Source organism: Pseudopodoces humilis, chromosome 5 (genome assembly GCF_049639895.1).
Source record: "Pseudopodoces humilis isolate 2021_Gansu_Grassland_sample_001 chromosome 5, ASM4963989v1, whole genome shotgun sequence".
Lineage (NCBI taxonomy): Eukaryota > Metazoa > Chordata > Aves > Passeriformes > Paridae > Pseudopodoces > Pseudopodoces humilis.
Genome location: NC_142204.1, coordinates 2,206,871 through 2,222,220, shown reverse-complemented (window position 1 = coordinate 2,222,220; position 15,350 = coordinate 2,206,871). Strand labels below are relative to the sequence as shown.

Genomic DNA, 15,350 nt, shown 5'->3' with positions numbered 1-15,350 from the left:
ATTAGGATGCTGTCACAAAACTTGGCAGGTCTTTCCAGACTTTCTACACAATTTCAAATCACTACAACCTGGCACACTTTGGGCTCTGATGGCACAAAATGGCCTCGAACTGTGCAGCTTTTTTATCTTTATACTTATTCTTATCTAATTAACAATAGACACATATATTATTTTTCTTAATGACCTAATGAACCATCACCTGTGTGCTGCACTGTGACATTTTTTATCCAATCACTTACTATTACCCAAAAACTTTTAGAAGAAAATGAAGAAGAAAGAAGGAAAATAGACAACACCCTAAATCCTCCATCTTGTCTTCTGCTCTCTAAACTAGTTTAAACTCTAATCTAATTTTTTCACCCAGTGACTTAAGAAAACTCTCTAATCTACACACACTTTTAGCTTTATCTAACTCAGAGCTAAGCATCAGAGATAAGGGCACACACTCTGTGTCTCAGATTCCAACAATCACCTCGTCAATCTTTAATTGATTTCAGCTTTCCCATTAACCTTTGTGAGCTGAGTGTACAAGAGGAAAAGTCACAGCCTTGTTTGCCAGATGTGGGAGGGCCCAGGGCACCAGTGACACTGCAGCACTGTTGCAGCCCTGGCCAGTGACCACTGTAAAACCAGACAGGCAAGAAGTAGCTGTGCTGAAGCAACCAGGAGGGAGTGCAGGATCATGGCCACCTATGTGCAGCTGAACACCGCTGCCAAGATGCCTCTCATGGGGCTGGGCACCTGGAAGGTAAGAGCTACAGAGTAAAGCACCTGTACTCCAGAGCTCCCAAGCACAAAACTCCACTGCCCCTGGTCCAACTCTGGACAGCTGTCCTGGGGCTCTGCTCTGCCTGGCTGTTGGGCTGAGTGGGAGTTGGAGTGGAGCTACACATAAATGGCTGGAGGTTGATTTCCAGCCCTGGAGTCCGTGTTTACCACTGCAAGAAACAGTGTTCTTGTAAAGGGAAAAACCCCACCAACCTGGACTGGGGGGAGGGATTGCTTTCCCTAACACGGTTTTCCTGGTTTTATTTATTCCCTAGAATACAGGTCTTTAACAAGCACTGATTCTTAATATTTATGCATTTTTTCCAGTCTGCAGCTGGGCAAGCAAAAGCTGCGGTGATGGCTGCCATCGATGCCGGGTACCGCCACTTCGACTGTGCCTACGTGTACCTGAATGAGAATGAAATTGGGGAAGGGATCCAGCAGAAAATCAAAGAAGGAGTTGTGAAAAGAGAGGACCTCTTTGTCGTCAGCAAGGTAAGGATCAAATGATCCTGCAGCCTGGAGCACAGCTGGGGGAATGCTTTGTGTAAAGTATTTTTATTAGAAATAAAATAGGAAGGTAGCAGGAAGGTAAGAAGTAGAGACAAACTTTACGTTATAGGAGAAAGCAAATCATAGCAGCATTCAGGTTACTGCTGATACAAGCTTACAGCTTCACCCCTTTCTGTAGAGAGAGTTAGGAATGACACACCGTGTCTGCACCCTGCTGTGGTGACCCAGCACTCCTGGGGGGATGGATTGATCAGAGCAAAAGAAGAGAAGCAGGAAAAGGCAGAGTGGACCAGATAGCCCCAAACAAGGTAGAAACAAGTGATGCAGAGGTCAGAGACCACTCAGTGTAAAGGACTGATAGAGGCAGAAGCAGCTTGCTAATGACACCCTGCTGACTGCTAAAGCACAGCAGAGCACACAGGCCTGTCACTACCTGGTGCTTGTTCCAGCAGCTGGCTCAGAGCATTGCCAAAGGGGTGTCCCTGCCATGGGAGGTGTCTTTCAGGGCACCTTGGGACACTCAGCACATGTCCCAAGGAAGGTGGGGATGGTGAGTTTTCCTTCTTATTACAAAAATCAGGCTATTTAGCTGGAATCTGGAGTTACTTCTTACCTAAGTAAAGGTTGGGGGCAACCACTCTTTATGGTTTGTGTTATATCTCCTTGGCTTTGCCTGCTACATGCAGTGCAGAGTTCTGTGCGTGCTCGGGAAGAACAGATACACCACTGCCTCTGGGAGCCCCCTACTGCCAGGGCACACCCTGGGGCAAAGAGGGTAGCGCAAATGATGGGTGAACTCATGGAACCTGACACTGGCACACACTGCCCCCAGAGTCACAGGCCAGGCCCACCCCAGAGCTTGCCACATCTGAAGAGCACTAGGCTGGCCTCATGCCACATCTCGTTCCAAAGAACAGGGAGCATTTCTGTGCTGTGCAGGGGAGCACCCCAGAGCTTTAACCAGGAGGTCACAGTCTGCCCTGCTTTTGTCTCCAGCTGTGGTGCACCTTTCACGAGAAGCCTCTGGTGAAGAAAGCCTGCCAGAAGACTCTTGCTGACCTGAAATCGGATTACCTGGATCTCTACCTCATGCACTGGCCTTTTGGCTTCAAGGTACACAGTAACAGCAGGTCTCATTCCTGGGAGAGCTCCTCAGAAGTGCCAGGAGCACTTGCAGCACCACTGCTGCTCCAGAAAGAGCCCGTGGCTGTTGTGCCAGCACTGCCCCAGTGCTGCCCATCCCACTCTGCCCCTGATCTCTGCCCCGACAGCGCTGCCTGCACAGCGTCCTCTGCCCTCCTGATAACGGGCAGGCAGACCCAGCACTAAGGTCAAGCCCCTGGCTGCAAGCAATAGCTGTTCCTCTTTCCCTTTCCTTTACAAACCCAAAGCGTGCTCTTCTGAAGGAAAAGCCCCTGGGACAGAGGGGTGCAGTTTGCTGCCTGACAGAAATTCTTTCCTCTGCAGGTTACAGAATCACATGGTGCAAGTAATCACTTCTGTTTCCCATTTCTTTCTTTATTCTCCAAATCCTTCATACAGTACAGATTGAGCTGACCTTGCCTGTAGGAGCCTTAATGTTGTTTCAAAGACTTTGGATCTCAAAAAGATGATGCCTATCAAAATCTCTATTCTACCTTATGCTTTTGAGCTCAACTCCATTCCTTCAATATTGTTCTAGTTAGCTTTATGTGGACAAAGTTGTCAGGTGAAACTGCACAATATTGTGGTATTAAGATAATTCAAATAATTCAAAATACTTTGGCCATACTGTCCAGTTAGAAGCTGTTCTAATTCTTCTAATACAGCAATTTCAACAATGAGCATCCCTATGGGACATCTGTCAGCAGATGCACTCCAGTATGAAGGTCTGTGTTCCCAAGTCAATCCTCCATTATATCCTTTTTAATAACAACTAAAGAAACTGTTATTTGAACACTACTTGAAGAGAACTCATGTAGGACTCCAGAATATTGTTCTATAAGTTAACCACCTCCCTGCATGCACTCTGTGGATCATCACTTCAAAGGGTCCAGCAGAAACACCTGTCTTTATTGGCATAGTAGATGACAAAACTTCAAGAACTAAGAATAAGAAGTGACCAAAGAACTAATTGAGTTATGGAGAGAACTGTTTGTTGTTTTGTTGGGTTTTTTTAATGCAGTATTAACTTTAGCTCCTTACATCCCTGTTGGGTGATTTTACACAGCTAGTGTCACAGCAGAGATTATTTCAAGCCTTTTCTCTCTCTTTCTGACAGGCTGGAGAGGAATTGTTTCCCAAAGATGACAAAGGCATGGCAATACCCAGCAACAGTGATCTTCTACAGACATGGGAGGTAAGTTCAGCCAGAGCAGAAGAGGAATATCCTCTGTCCTCATCAGTCTTTTCCATGCTTGCATTACCTTCAGCAGTCAGGGAACTGTTGTCTCGTTCACACAAAATTAGTTGGAAGGAACCAATTTAATAAGGCAGTACAAACTGCCTTATTTAACTTAAATTTATTGCCTTATTAAACAAAATTACAAACTTAAATTTAAACTTAATAAGGCAGTACAAAATAGCTTTTCATAATGGGCATGCTTAATCCTTCCCTGGTTATTCCTATTCTCAGAGTGTCTTACTTGACTGGAGCGGCACAAGCACTTCCAGTGGCCACCACATTGAAGCTAGAAAAATCTCACTGCGGAACAATAACAACTTGTTTCAATAACAAATTGTTTTCACCACAGTTCCTGTGCCTTTCTTGAGTTGCTCAAACAAATTTCACAGAAATAAAGACATTTTAGGTTGAAATCTGGCCTATAATGTGTGGGACAGCCCTCCACTGCTTGCACAATGGTGGATTACTGAGTGTCATCATTCTTCTCCTCATGCAACTCAGTGTGAATTTCTACACACTCAGGGAATGAGAATTTGGGCTTGGGTGAAATGGCATTAATGTGCCAGCATCTGCTTTTCCCTCAGAGAACTTTGCAACACTAAATAGTTCTTTTGTGCTGCTTGTGGTGGGAAACAAGTCACATTAGGAGGAAAATCATCATGAGCTGCTTTGCACACTGGATGATGTTTTTGTTGTTTTAGGCCATGGAAGAGCTGGTGGACTGTGGACTGGTAAAAGCCATTGGTGTCTCCAACTTCAACCATGAGCAGATTGAAAGAATCTTGAACAAGCCAGGACTGAAGCACAAGCCTGCAAATGTCCAGGTGAGTTGCAAAGTGACTGCAGGTGACTGGCTTTGTGGGATTATAAAGATCCAATTACAGTTGCATGAGGAGATGCAAAAAGGAAAAACAAAGCAGACACAGCATGTACTTTAAATTCCTCTCTATGGATATTTCAGAGCACAGCACTTAGATACTTCTATTTATTTATTTATTTATTTATTTATTTAGTATCACCTTGCTCAGCCACTGTTTAAGCAAGAGTTTTCCTGAACACAGTCTTTCTGGAATAATAAAGAACCCAGAGATGAGTTTTGTGAAACACCCCACAGCAAAAACTGTGTAAACACTTTGTATCATTATTATCATGGTTTTATCATGGAGGCCATTGTCAAATCAGGGAAAAAATCAGCCTCTAATGCGATTAGGAGAAAATTTCTGGAGCACAATATTGCAGCAGTTCTGCCACTGTCAGACTGTTTGTTTTTGTGTTGGCAGATTGAATCTCATCCATACCTCACCCAGGAGAAGCTGATCAAGTACTGTCAGTCCAAAGGGCTGGCTGTGACTGCATACTGCCCCCTTGGCTCTCCTGATAGACCATGGTAAATTTGCTTTGCAATCTGCCAGGGAGCTGGTGGAGGTTATGATTGAAGCACTGAGACTGCACACACACCACTCATTTCTTATTTAAATACAGATCTCTGTTGCTGTGCTGAATCTTTCTGCAGAGGTTTCTTGCCACTGGTTTGTTTTCTCTGTGTAGGGCTAAGCCCGAGGATCCTTCCCTTCTGGATGACCCCAAGATCAAAGAGATTGCAGCCAAGCACAACAAAACCCCAGCACAGGTGAGCACTCCTTCCCAATGCAGGAAAACAGAGCTCCAAAAAGGGTAGAACCTCTACCCCTTCCCCATGAACTGTGGCACTTCTCTGATTTTTCCCTAACAATGCAGATTTTTTTATTCTATTATTTCCAGGACACACCTTTAACTCTTTGGCCATCAAAGAGATTCTAGACCACCTTCAGATGTCACTTCCCCTCTCAAGTCCTCTTGCAGAAAATGTAAACCTTGCATAGACTGCTAAAATCCCAGATGCAAACAAAAGGAATTGACTGGCCCAAAACCAGAATGGAAAGAAGACCTTCCATGGGGACTTCCACCACTCTCCTCTTTGCTCTCCAGGCAGTGCAACCTGGACTGCAGGGACAGGGATGATTTGAAATGCAGCTTGCACAAGTGGCTATAGCTTAGGGAAAACAGCTGTTGGAACAGGAAGAATGCTTCAGTTGTCTGTTCTTGCAGGTTCTCCTTCGCTTCCAGATCCAGAGAAATGTGATTGTGATTCCCAAATCTGTCACCCCACAGCGCATTGTGGAGAACTTCCAGGTGAGGGATTGGGATTGAGCAGCTGCCCCTCAGGGATGGCTGGGCAGTGATCCTTTATCACCCTTGCCATGGCCTCTGCAGCAAGAGGACTGGACTTCTGCTTTATGCTTAACTACACTTTACTGTGTGTTAACCCAGGCCTACTTTTGGAGAGTTTAATCAGCAATCCTTACATGATATTACTCCCTGTTCCATGGCTTGTGGATGGATGAACAGGCACAGTTTGCTTGGAATCCCCACACAGGAACATGCCAGAAACATCTCATCTAGAATTAACAATGGTCATAAAATAATCCCTTACGTCCATAAAACAAGTGGTTGCTCATAATTCAGCGGTCCATGTGTGAAAATGGATTCTCCAGTGTGGAGCTGCTCTTGTATTTCTCTTAAGTTTGTTCAAAGAAGTGATTTCCACTTGTATCTCTTTTTAGGTGTTTGACTTTGAACTGACTAAAGAGGAGATGGCAACTATTCTGACCTTCAGCAGAAACTGGAGGGTCTGTGCAATGAATGTGTAAGTGACACTGCTTGTTTTCTTCTAAATCTTAAATTCTGAATATTCTGTGCATGGAATTTTGTGTCACAGCTTCTAACATGAAATTCAATTTATTTAAAAATCATGCCAACTCAAACTCCAACTGGTTTGTCCCAAAATAATAACATTTTCAGGAGAAGGCTTGATATTTTCACTTTAAAAACAAAACAAAAATTAAACCAAACTGTATTCTCATTTTTAATTCTTAATTTTCAGGAATCTCTCTGTAACTTGAATGACACAAAAAATGGGTTCTGGATGTTCAACTCATCTCAGTCTGTATCAGAGAAAGGAGAATATGTATCTCCACCTGTTCTTGCTGTGACTGCATGATGCAGGTCTTCCCTTGGTGGCTCCTCCATGTACACAGCATTATCTCTACATCACATTTGGATCACGTGTGAAAATAACATTCTCACTTTCATTTCTTTCAGGTCCAAAAATCTCAAGGAATACCCTTTCCATGCAGAATACTGAAGGTGCTTGAAACACTAGACCTCTAGTGTCATCTGCCCTGGTGCTGCCAGTGAAGACATGGGATGTTTATCCCATGAAATCTGGCTTTTTTGGAAGAAGGAAGGAGTATTTTCTACAGCACCACTATTCAGTGGTTGCCTTCAGTCATGCATCAGCAGAAACCAGATGTTGACAAGTACACCCCACAGGTCCACAATTTCATCAGAGGTGTCACGCATTTTAAATAAAATTAACTTTAAAATGCAAAAATCTAATTGAGGGAAAGTTTTCTGTCTGTTGTAGGAAAAACCCAAGGCCCTCCCGCCCAGAGATGCACAGAGGGGTGGGTTGCAGCCACCTGCACTGTGGGGACACAGATCCTGCCTGGGACACTCGGCATTTTCCCCTGCCATCCCTCAGCATCCACCTTGTCCCCTCCTTGCTGGCCACAGCCCCCAAGCCCTGGGCACAGCCCTGTTTTTAACAAATACAAGAATTATCAGAAGCTAAAGTCTTAAAGAAAAAAAACCTCTTGAGAAGACACAGACACATTGGTGGGACCTCAGAGGATGCTCCTGGCTTGATCTGAACTCAGTGCAAGAAAGAGGCCAATGTCTTAAAATCAGATTAAATCTCGACTCCCCTGTTTTACTCCTACCTTAACAAGCATCTGGAAGTTGAACCAATGCACACCATTTAGCAACATCAACTTTCTGTTCCAATAAATACACTTTTCTCAAAGGCCCTGCCACACCTTCAGGACAGAAGCAGGAATTGGCATGGTCTGGGCAAGGCCTCACACCAACAAAGCAAAACACAAAACCTTCTGCCCAAAACCCTCTCTTAAAAGACCAAGGTGTCCCTCATGGGGAAAAGCAGGCAGCAACCTTCAAAGGAGAACATGAGTTCACAGAAGAAAGGGAGAGGAAGGAGAAATTGCATTTCTCAGCCCGCTCTCTTATGTGATTGAACTGCAATACCACATCCTGCAGGGGACAGCTGACAGCACTGACAGAAAACTGGAGGAAGATTAAAGGGAAAACTAATTATCTTGTCTGTCTCCAGTTAAATGAAGCAGAACAATCTTGGGCATCCTCTGTGGGAGAGACATTCTCTGTGGGAGAAAAAGGCACCATTGTACATATTTCAGATTTCTGCTTGTACCTGAATGAATTCCCCAAGTACCAGCAAACAGCAAAGCCTCCCAAGCAGCCCTAACAGGCCATTATTGAGCACTCGAAGGATCCTGTTGATGAATTAATTTCTTTTTGACTGCACTTTCAACACCTCATCCGTACAGCATATTTTGCCTCTCCAAAATTGCAAAGGCAGTTTCTAATGTGAAATTAAAAGGCCACCTATCATTTATTGCTACACTCGTACGTATTTCCTTCTGAAATACGGTTTGCACCTCCCTGAAGGCAGAGGAACAAGGTGATCATTGTGATACTCGCTGAAAACTCGGTGTTCTTCGGTAGTTTTGAAAACACACTAAAACACGCTTTCCCTTAGCATTTTAAATGAAGTGATTTGTCCTGATCATTTCCGAAATTGCTCGCAAACTCACCCCAAAGCGGAACTGTTTGTCCCACGTTTGTGTCTCTCTCAGGGAACCGAGAGGGGGTCAGAACACCGGGGGACATGGCACAAGCGAGACACGCACGGACAACCCGTGGACACTGCGGGAGCTGATCCCTGCAGGAACTCCAGCCGAACCACAGGGACACACCTTAGCCCAGCCCTAATCTTTCCACAAGGAACTTCACCCTTCTCCCGGGGGAAAGCCGGGAGCGCGCCCGGCCTCCCTCCCACACGAACCGCCCCCACGGCCGGCAGCGGGCCTCACTGGCCGCGGGCTCCACTGCTGATTGGTCAGCGCGGCGGGCTGGCGCCGGGACAGAGGACGCTGATTGGTCGACGCGGCGGGCTCGTGCCGGAACGGGGGACGCTGATTGGTCGACGTGGCGGGCTCGCGCGGGGGCGGGGGACGGTGATTGATCAGCGCGACGGGCTCGCGAGAGAGCGAGGGACGCTGATTGGCCGCGGACGGGGGGTACCCATGGCGGGCATGGCGGGCATGGCGGGGTACGTGAGGCTCGGGACCGCCGCCAGCGCGCCCCTCATGGGGCTGGGAACATGGAAGGTGAGGCGGGCACCGCGCTGCTGGACGGGGGAGCGCCTGAGAACCCCTCACCGAGACCTGCCCTGCCCTTTGTCCCTTTAGTCCCCCCCAGGTAAGGTGGCAGCTGCGGTGATGGCTGCCATCGATGCCGGGTACCGCCACTTCGACTGTGCCTACGTGTACCAGAATGAGAAGGAAGTTGGGGAAGGGATCCAGCAGAAAATCAAGGAAGGTGCTGTGAAGCGAGAGGACCTCTTCGTGGTCAGTAAGGTATGGATCAGATGGCCGTGGATTATGGACATGCTGGTTTTATCGGTGGTGTTTTTACAGTAGGAACAGTTACACACATTAAATGCCGTAGCACTGAAGGAGTTTGTAATGTAAATGAGTTAATTGCTGGTATTTTCTTGCTTCCTGCGCTGCCACACAGCCGAGAGCTCAGTGTGTGCGAAGAGCATTATGCTGGCCTCGTTCCATCCCATTCCAAAGAACAGCATTCCTGTGCAGGGGAGCACCCCAGAGCTTTAACCCAGGAATTCTCAGTCTGAGTAGTCTGAGAAAGCCCTGGTTTGTGTCTCCAGCTGTGGTGCACCTTCCATGAGAAGCCTCTGGTGAAGGGAGCCTGCCAGAAGACTCTTGCAGACCTGAAGCTGGATTACCTGGATCTCTACCTTGTCCACTGGCCTTTTGGCTTCAAGGTACGGTAGCAGCAATGCCCGTAACTTTGTTTCTTATGGCTGGTTTAACAGCCCAACAATTGTTCTGGCTGACAATTCCATGCCTGTTATCTGTGCCAGCACTGCTCTGGTGCTCAGCTTGACCCTGGCCATGTGACTCGGGCTCTTAGTCTCTGCCCTAGAGGCAATTGTTTGATCCTGGGAATGATGGCCTGAAAACTAGAGAAACTAGAGGCAGCTCTCCCAGCTCCAAGCATAAGAGACAGGCTGGTTTACTTTTCTGTTGCAAATCCAGTGTGTATTCATCTCAAATTCACCCCTTGTGGGAAGGAGGGTTGCTTTTTGCTGGTTTTCTGCAATTTTCCTTTTTGTGCTACAGAATCAGCAAAAGAAAGCATATCTATTTTCCATTTCAATCACCAAGTCCTTAGTGCAGTACAGATTGAGCTGACCTTGCTTGTAGGAGCCTCAGCATTGTTCCACTGAGACAGGAATTAAAAAGGTGAAACTTCTGTTAGAGAATTTATGCCCTCCAAGATCAGTGAAGGAGTTGATGTCTCAGTTGGAATATTTCTAGTCACAGCCTTTCTGTCCTCTTGCAGTCTGATCCCTCCCCATTCTATCTGTTGCCTTTGACATGCTCATCTTTTTGTCATGCTTTATTTTAACTTTATATTAACAGAGCCATGAAAATTAAACTGTCTCATGGTGACAGCAGCAAACAGCTGCTAAACACAGTTCAGTCTTGGCATTTTTTCATAACTTGTACACAAAGGCTCTTCTAACTTTCCTAGTGTTGGTGGCTTTACACTGAGCATTCTCATGGAAGAGCTGTCAGTGCACATAAAACCTCTTTTCAGTAGATCTGGTGTTGTGTAGACCAAAGTGTTGATGCCCCCCCTGGAAAAAGGACAAAGCAGTTCTTGCTAAGTGGGAACTGAAGAACAGCACCTGAAGGGAGCACATGTGAGGCTGGAGACTGCAGCTCTGACTGCTTTGTTTCCCTGTAGGTGTTTGGGTGATCCATCGCTTCCAGGGGTCCAGCAGAAAAACCTGTTCCTATGGGGAATGGTCACTGGCAAAAATGCCTTAAATTCCTTCCACTTCTCAGAAAGGAATGACTGAATGTAGACAAGAATTAGCGCTCTTGCACTAGAAATTTAAGGTGCTGTGGTTGTGAGCACTTAAATGGACTCAACAAGAGATTTTCAAGCAATTTCTCTCTCACTGACAGGCAGGAGAGGAGCTGTTCCCTGTAGATGACAAAGGCATGGCCATCCCCAGCAACACAGATATTCTACAGACATGGGAGGTGAGTTCATCCTGAGCGGGAGAGTCACATCTTCTGTCTTCAGCAGTGGTGTTGCCTTCAGCAGTTGCAGAATGTTCATCTGTGTTGATCCATTTTCATTCCCAGTTAGTTGGAAAGAATTTACAGAAGCACACGGCAGCTTTTAAAAGTGTGCTCCCCATGAAGAAGAACAGAGCATGTCAGGAAGAATGTGTTCAGTCACGTCTTACCCGCTGCATGCTGACTGTGCTCCTTTTTCTGCCAGGCCATGGAAGAGCTGGTGGATGCTGGTCTGGTAAAAGCCATTGGAATCTCCAATTTTAACCGTGAGCAGATTGAAAGAATCTTGAACAAGCCAGGACTGAAGCACAAGCCTGCAAATAACCAAGTAAGCTGCAAAGTGACTGCAGGGAAATACTTCTCAGGGATTATAAAGTTCTGATTACAGTTCAATGAGGAGGTGGAAAAAGAGAGAACAAAGTAGATACAGCATGTAGTTTAAATCCCTCTCTCTGGATATTTCTTCATACAAACAGAACCAGAATATTTCCTTTTTTTCTCACCTTGTTGAACCGCTAACTTTGGAGTATTTTACTAGGAACCATTCTCTCTAGAGGCATGAAGAATCCAGATGTGAGCAATTGTTCTGACATAATGATTGACTCCTACAAAGCTTCTCAGAAAAAAAAATCCAAAAAGCATGTTAAGATTCAGTATAAAAGTTGGTGCCCTACAGAATTATAGTCTTGTATTGTCACATAGGCCACCTGCAGGGTTGGGTGAAGGCAATCACTAATTAGGAAATTAGGATTCAGAAAAATCTCTGGAGCAAGGGAAAACTACAGTAGTTTTACAGCTCTCACTCTCTGCTTCTGTGTTGACAGATTGAGTGTCATCCATACCTGTCCCAGGAGAAGCTGATTGACTACTGCCACTCCAAAGGGATCACTGTGACAGCCTACTGTCCCCTTGGACGTCCTGATGGGTAATTTCCAAGTGGGTTTGTGTGATTTAAGTCTGAAGCATTCAGACTAATTGAGTAATGGTGCAGGTGTATATATATTTTCCTTTTTTTTTTTCTTTTTTTTAATTAATGGGGCTAGATGGAATCTTTCTGAAGTGATTCTTCGTTGTTTCATCCTTCTCTCCCCCCATTTTGTCTAGTTCTAAACCAGAGGCACCTTCTCTTCTGGATGACCCAAAGATCAAGGAGATTGCAGCCAAGCACAACAAAACCCCAGCCCAGGTGAGTAGGTGTCAGACAGTGGATACCCCTTCCTGTAACAAAGCAATTTAGGAAACTCTGTCTGAAGAGAGGGCACAGCTGCTGTGGTGTTACCTGTTAGCAATCCTGCTTTTTTCTCTTGTTAACAAGCAATGCAGGCTGTCCATTCTGTGGCCTACAAGATAAGCTGCTACTAACTCTGGCCATCAGTCAAGAAAATATTCTTGACTCATCTTCAGTTGTCACTTCCCCTCTCAAGTCCTCTTGCAGAGAATGTAAGCTTTGTACATACTGCAAAACTTCTGAGTGCTAAGAAAAGGAATTGACTGGCCCAAAACCAGAATGGAAAGAAGACCTTCCATGGGGGCTTCCACCACTCTCCTCTTTGCTCTCCAGGCAGTGCAACCTGGACTGCAGGGACAGGGATGATTTGAAATGCAGCTTGCACAAGTGGCTATAGCTTAGGGAAAACAGCTGTTGGAACAGGAGGAAGGATTAAGTTGTCTCTTCTTGCAGGTTCTCCTTCGCTTCCAGATCCAGAGAAATGTGATTGTGATTCCCAAATCTGTCACCCCACAGCGCATTGTGGAGAACTTCCAGGTGAGGGATTGGGATTGAGCAGCTGCCCCTCAGGGATGGCTGGGCAGTGATCCTTTATCACCCTTGCCATGGCCTCTGCAGCAAGAGGACTGGGCTCTTTCTGTCTGTCTGGAAGGCAGGGCTACAGTGAAAACTGCAGTGAAGAACAGACAGAGCTCTTGCAAACACTATTCTGATAACCTTATCAGGCACTTTATGTGGTGTCTCCTTCTATTTCTTCCCTCTGCCAGTAGAGTCTGGAAAATCCAAAGATACCTCTTTTCCTTTCCATGTTTCATGAATCTATCTTGTAATCAGCATCCTTTCTGATATGAAGTTGTTCTTTCATCTTGTGAATCTTGCTTCTGATTTGATTTGTTTAAAGAAGTTAAATCCAGCTGGTTTTCTCTTTTTAGGTGTTTGACTTTGAACTGACTAAAGAGGAGATGGCAACTCTTCTTAGCTTGAACAGAAACTGGAGAATCTGTGAAATGGTCACGTAAGTGGCAGTTTGTATTCTTCAAACTCTTACATTTTCAGTGATCTTTATTCTGATCTCACAGGGACTGCTATAGCTGTTCAAATTAGGTATATTTTGAAATCTGATATAATTTTGGGGACAAAGCATCTGTTGTTATATTTCCACTTTATTCACTGAAAGGCAAGGGTAAGTTGTGCTGTGTATTCATTGTAAATCCATTCTCCAGGAAACTTTATATGCCTGGAGTTCCAAAATGAGGATTTTAGTTGATAACTTTGGCTGTGTCCATATGGGATAAATGAGCATTAGGCTGTTTTAAATTTTGGGTAATTTTTTTCTGTGGGGTATTAGAAATTGATGTCAGCTCTTACACAGGTGGTTGTGGGGATGGATAACCATCTGTTGTGCAGTACAAAGCACAGCTGCTTGCAAATATGCACCTTGGAAGCCAAAACAGGAAGTCTTGGCTGCAAGGCCACAGAAAGTGCTGCTGTCTCTGTGTGAATTTTAACTCTGTATCTAAAAAGAGTTAACTCTCTACTTGGTCCCACCACTGTTCAATGCCTGAATAACAGAAAGGCTGGTACTTGGTCCTGTAGGCTGTTTCTATATTATCAAATCTCTTAAGTTAATTATTTTAGCCTTGAGTAATCTTTCCTCTTTAATTTCCTCCAGGTGCAAAAATCACAAGGCATACCCTTTCAATGCAGAATACTGAAGATGGGTTTTTTCCTGCCCTTTCTCAGGCCTCCAGGGTCTAATGAGTTTCTACCATTGCCTCAAACTGTGCACTATGTAGCTTACACACTGTATCCTTCTTGCCAGCAAAGGCAAGGTTATTGTGTTCAGTGACTTTGGGTTTTTTTTCTTTGGTGGAAGGAAATTGTACAGTTGTTCTGAAGAACAAAATGTGGGCTGTGATAATTCTCATTACATGAGTGTTTCTGCATGGCTGAAATAGCAAAGGAGAAAACAGAAGAGGGAATGAGCAACTGGTTTTATCTACTGTCTTACATCAGCACCATTTAAGGCTGCAGGGTTAAGGATATGTAAGTGCAGGAGAAAAACACATCCTGAATAATCACATAATCACTGCCTGAAGGTAAAAGACAAAATTAAAATTAACTTCTAGAGTACAGCCCAAAGCTTTCTGGGAAAGAAAAATAAATGAGAGAAGCGTCCAGATGAATACCAACTCATACTGGGCTTTATTTCAGTCACTTTTTTTACAGGCTGAAACTGGAAAGAGATTGATGTTCAATTTCATTCTTGACCAAAATAAAAATATTTGGATTACTGCTGGTTTGGAAGTTCTATTCTAATTCTAAAATTAACAAACCAAGAAACTTGCATGAACAATGTAATTGGAAAATAATTAATATAATTGGATAAAATCAGATATAAAATGTAATTGGAAATAATCATCCCTGATCAATTTTAAATGATGTCACAAGAGCATTGAGATCTTGTGATCAACAAGCAACGGGAGACCAACACCTGACCTGCTGAAAACTCTGCCTGGGTATCACTGTGCACTGATTTAATTGGTAGCCAGTGCTGGTATCTGGCTATTGAAAGCCCAGAGTACCAGAGACTGGGGGGAGAGGGGAGATAAGCAGTGTTCAGCAAGTGGCTGGTACAGCACAGAGGGTGCATAGTGGAACTGGAATATGTTAATACTGAGCTGCTGCCCAGGGCCTGACACTGGAGTCGAGTCTATTCTATTCTATTCTATTCTATTCTATTCTATTCTATTCTATTCTATTCTATTCTATTCTATTCTACTCTATTCTACTCTATTCTACTCTATTCTACTCTACTCTACTCTACTCTACTCTACTCTACTCTACTCTACTCTATTCTATTCCCTTCAGGATGTGCTGATTCACTGGGACAGGTCTCTGCTCATTGTAACCATGTGAATGAATAAAGGCTTCCCTTGCCAAAGCCTCTCCTGTTGGAGTCAGAGGCACAGAGTGTGTGCCCTTATCTCTGATACCTGGCTCTGACATCTAAGAAAGCACTGAATTTCATATAACACCATGAAAACAACTGTTAAATGGAAAAACTAGGGGTGTGAGTGTGTAAGAGTTTTCTTAAGTCACTAGGTAAAAAGGTTAAAGGTTTAAACTAGTTAGAAAACAAAAG

At 44.7% G+C, this 15,350-nt stretch overlaps 3 protein-coding genes across 3 annotated transcripts in view; 2 read left to right on the top strand and 1 right to left on the bottom strand.

Moving 5' to 3' along the window:
- The window catches only part of BPGM (bisphosphoglycerate mutase), a 34,677-nt gene extending 26,098 nt beyond the window's left edge, over positions 1 to 8,579 (bottom strand). The window contains exon 1 of the mRNA XM_088055300.1: positions 8,395 to 8,579. The gene's annotated coding sequence lies outside the window, so the exon portion shown is untranslated. The remainder of the gene's footprint in view (positions 1 to 8,394) is intronic.
- On the top strand, positions 572 to 7,429 carry LOC102108775 (aldo-keto reductase family 1 member B7-like). The gene is made up of 10 exons (XM_005530566.3): positions 572 to 748; positions 1,096 to 1,263; positions 2,278 to 2,394; positions 3,542 to 3,619; positions 4,366 to 4,488; positions 4,945 to 5,051; positions 5,213 to 5,294; positions 5,753 to 5,836; positions 6,268 to 6,350; positions 6,806 to 7,429. The coding sequence occupies exons 1-10, from the start codon at positions 683 to 685 to the stop codon at positions 6,846 to 6,848; spliced, it is 951 nt and encodes a 316-aa protein (XP_005530623.2). The 5' UTR covers positions 572 to 682; the 3' UTR covers positions 6,849 to 7,429.
- A 262-nt stretch (positions 8,580 to 8,841) lies between the features above and the next one.
- On the top strand, positions 8,842 to 14,498 carry LOC102108600 (aldo-keto reductase family 1 member B1-like). The gene is made up of 10 exons (XM_005530565.3): positions 8,842 to 8,970; positions 9,052 to 9,219; positions 9,531 to 9,647; positions 10,861 to 10,938; positions 11,183 to 11,305; positions 11,802 to 11,902; positions 12,082 to 12,163; positions 12,659 to 12,742; positions 13,138 to 13,220; positions 13,878 to 14,498. Exons 1-10 carry the CDS (start codon positions 8,887 to 8,889, stop codon positions 13,918 to 13,920), a joined length of 963 nt encoding a protein of 320 aa, XP_005530622.2. The 5' UTR covers positions 8,842 to 8,886; the 3' UTR covers positions 13,921 to 14,498.
- Positions 14,499 to 15,350: the final 852 nt, after the last annotated feature.

Excerpts from the sequence above, each read along its gene's own strand:
- LOC102108775 (XM_005530566.3), top strand. The coding sequence starts at position 683 with ATGGCCACCTATGTGCAGCTGAACACCGCTGCCAAGATGCCTCTCATG. Across the intron at positions 3,620-4,365 it reads ATCTTCTACAGACATGGGAG|GCCATGGAAGAGCTGGTGGA; the intron begins GTAAGTTCAGCC and ends TTGTTGTTTTAG. Across the intron at positions 5,052-5,212 it reads GGCTCTCCTGATAGACCATG|GGCTAAGCCCGAGGATCCTT; the intron begins GTAAATTTGCTT and ends TTCTCTGTGTAG.
- LOC102108600 (XM_005530565.3), top strand. The coding sequence starts at position 8,887 with ATGGCGGGCATGGCGGGCATGGCGGGGTACGTGAGGCTCGGGACCGCC. Across the intron at positions 9,648-10,860 it reads ACTGGCCTTTTGGCTTCAAG|GCAGGAGAGGAGCTGTTCCC; the intron begins GTACGGTAGCAG and ends TCTCACTGACAG. Across the intron at positions 11,903-12,081 it reads CCCCTTGGACGTCCTGATGG|TTCTAAACCAGAGGCACCTT; the intron begins GTAATTTCCAAG and ends CATTTTGTCTAG.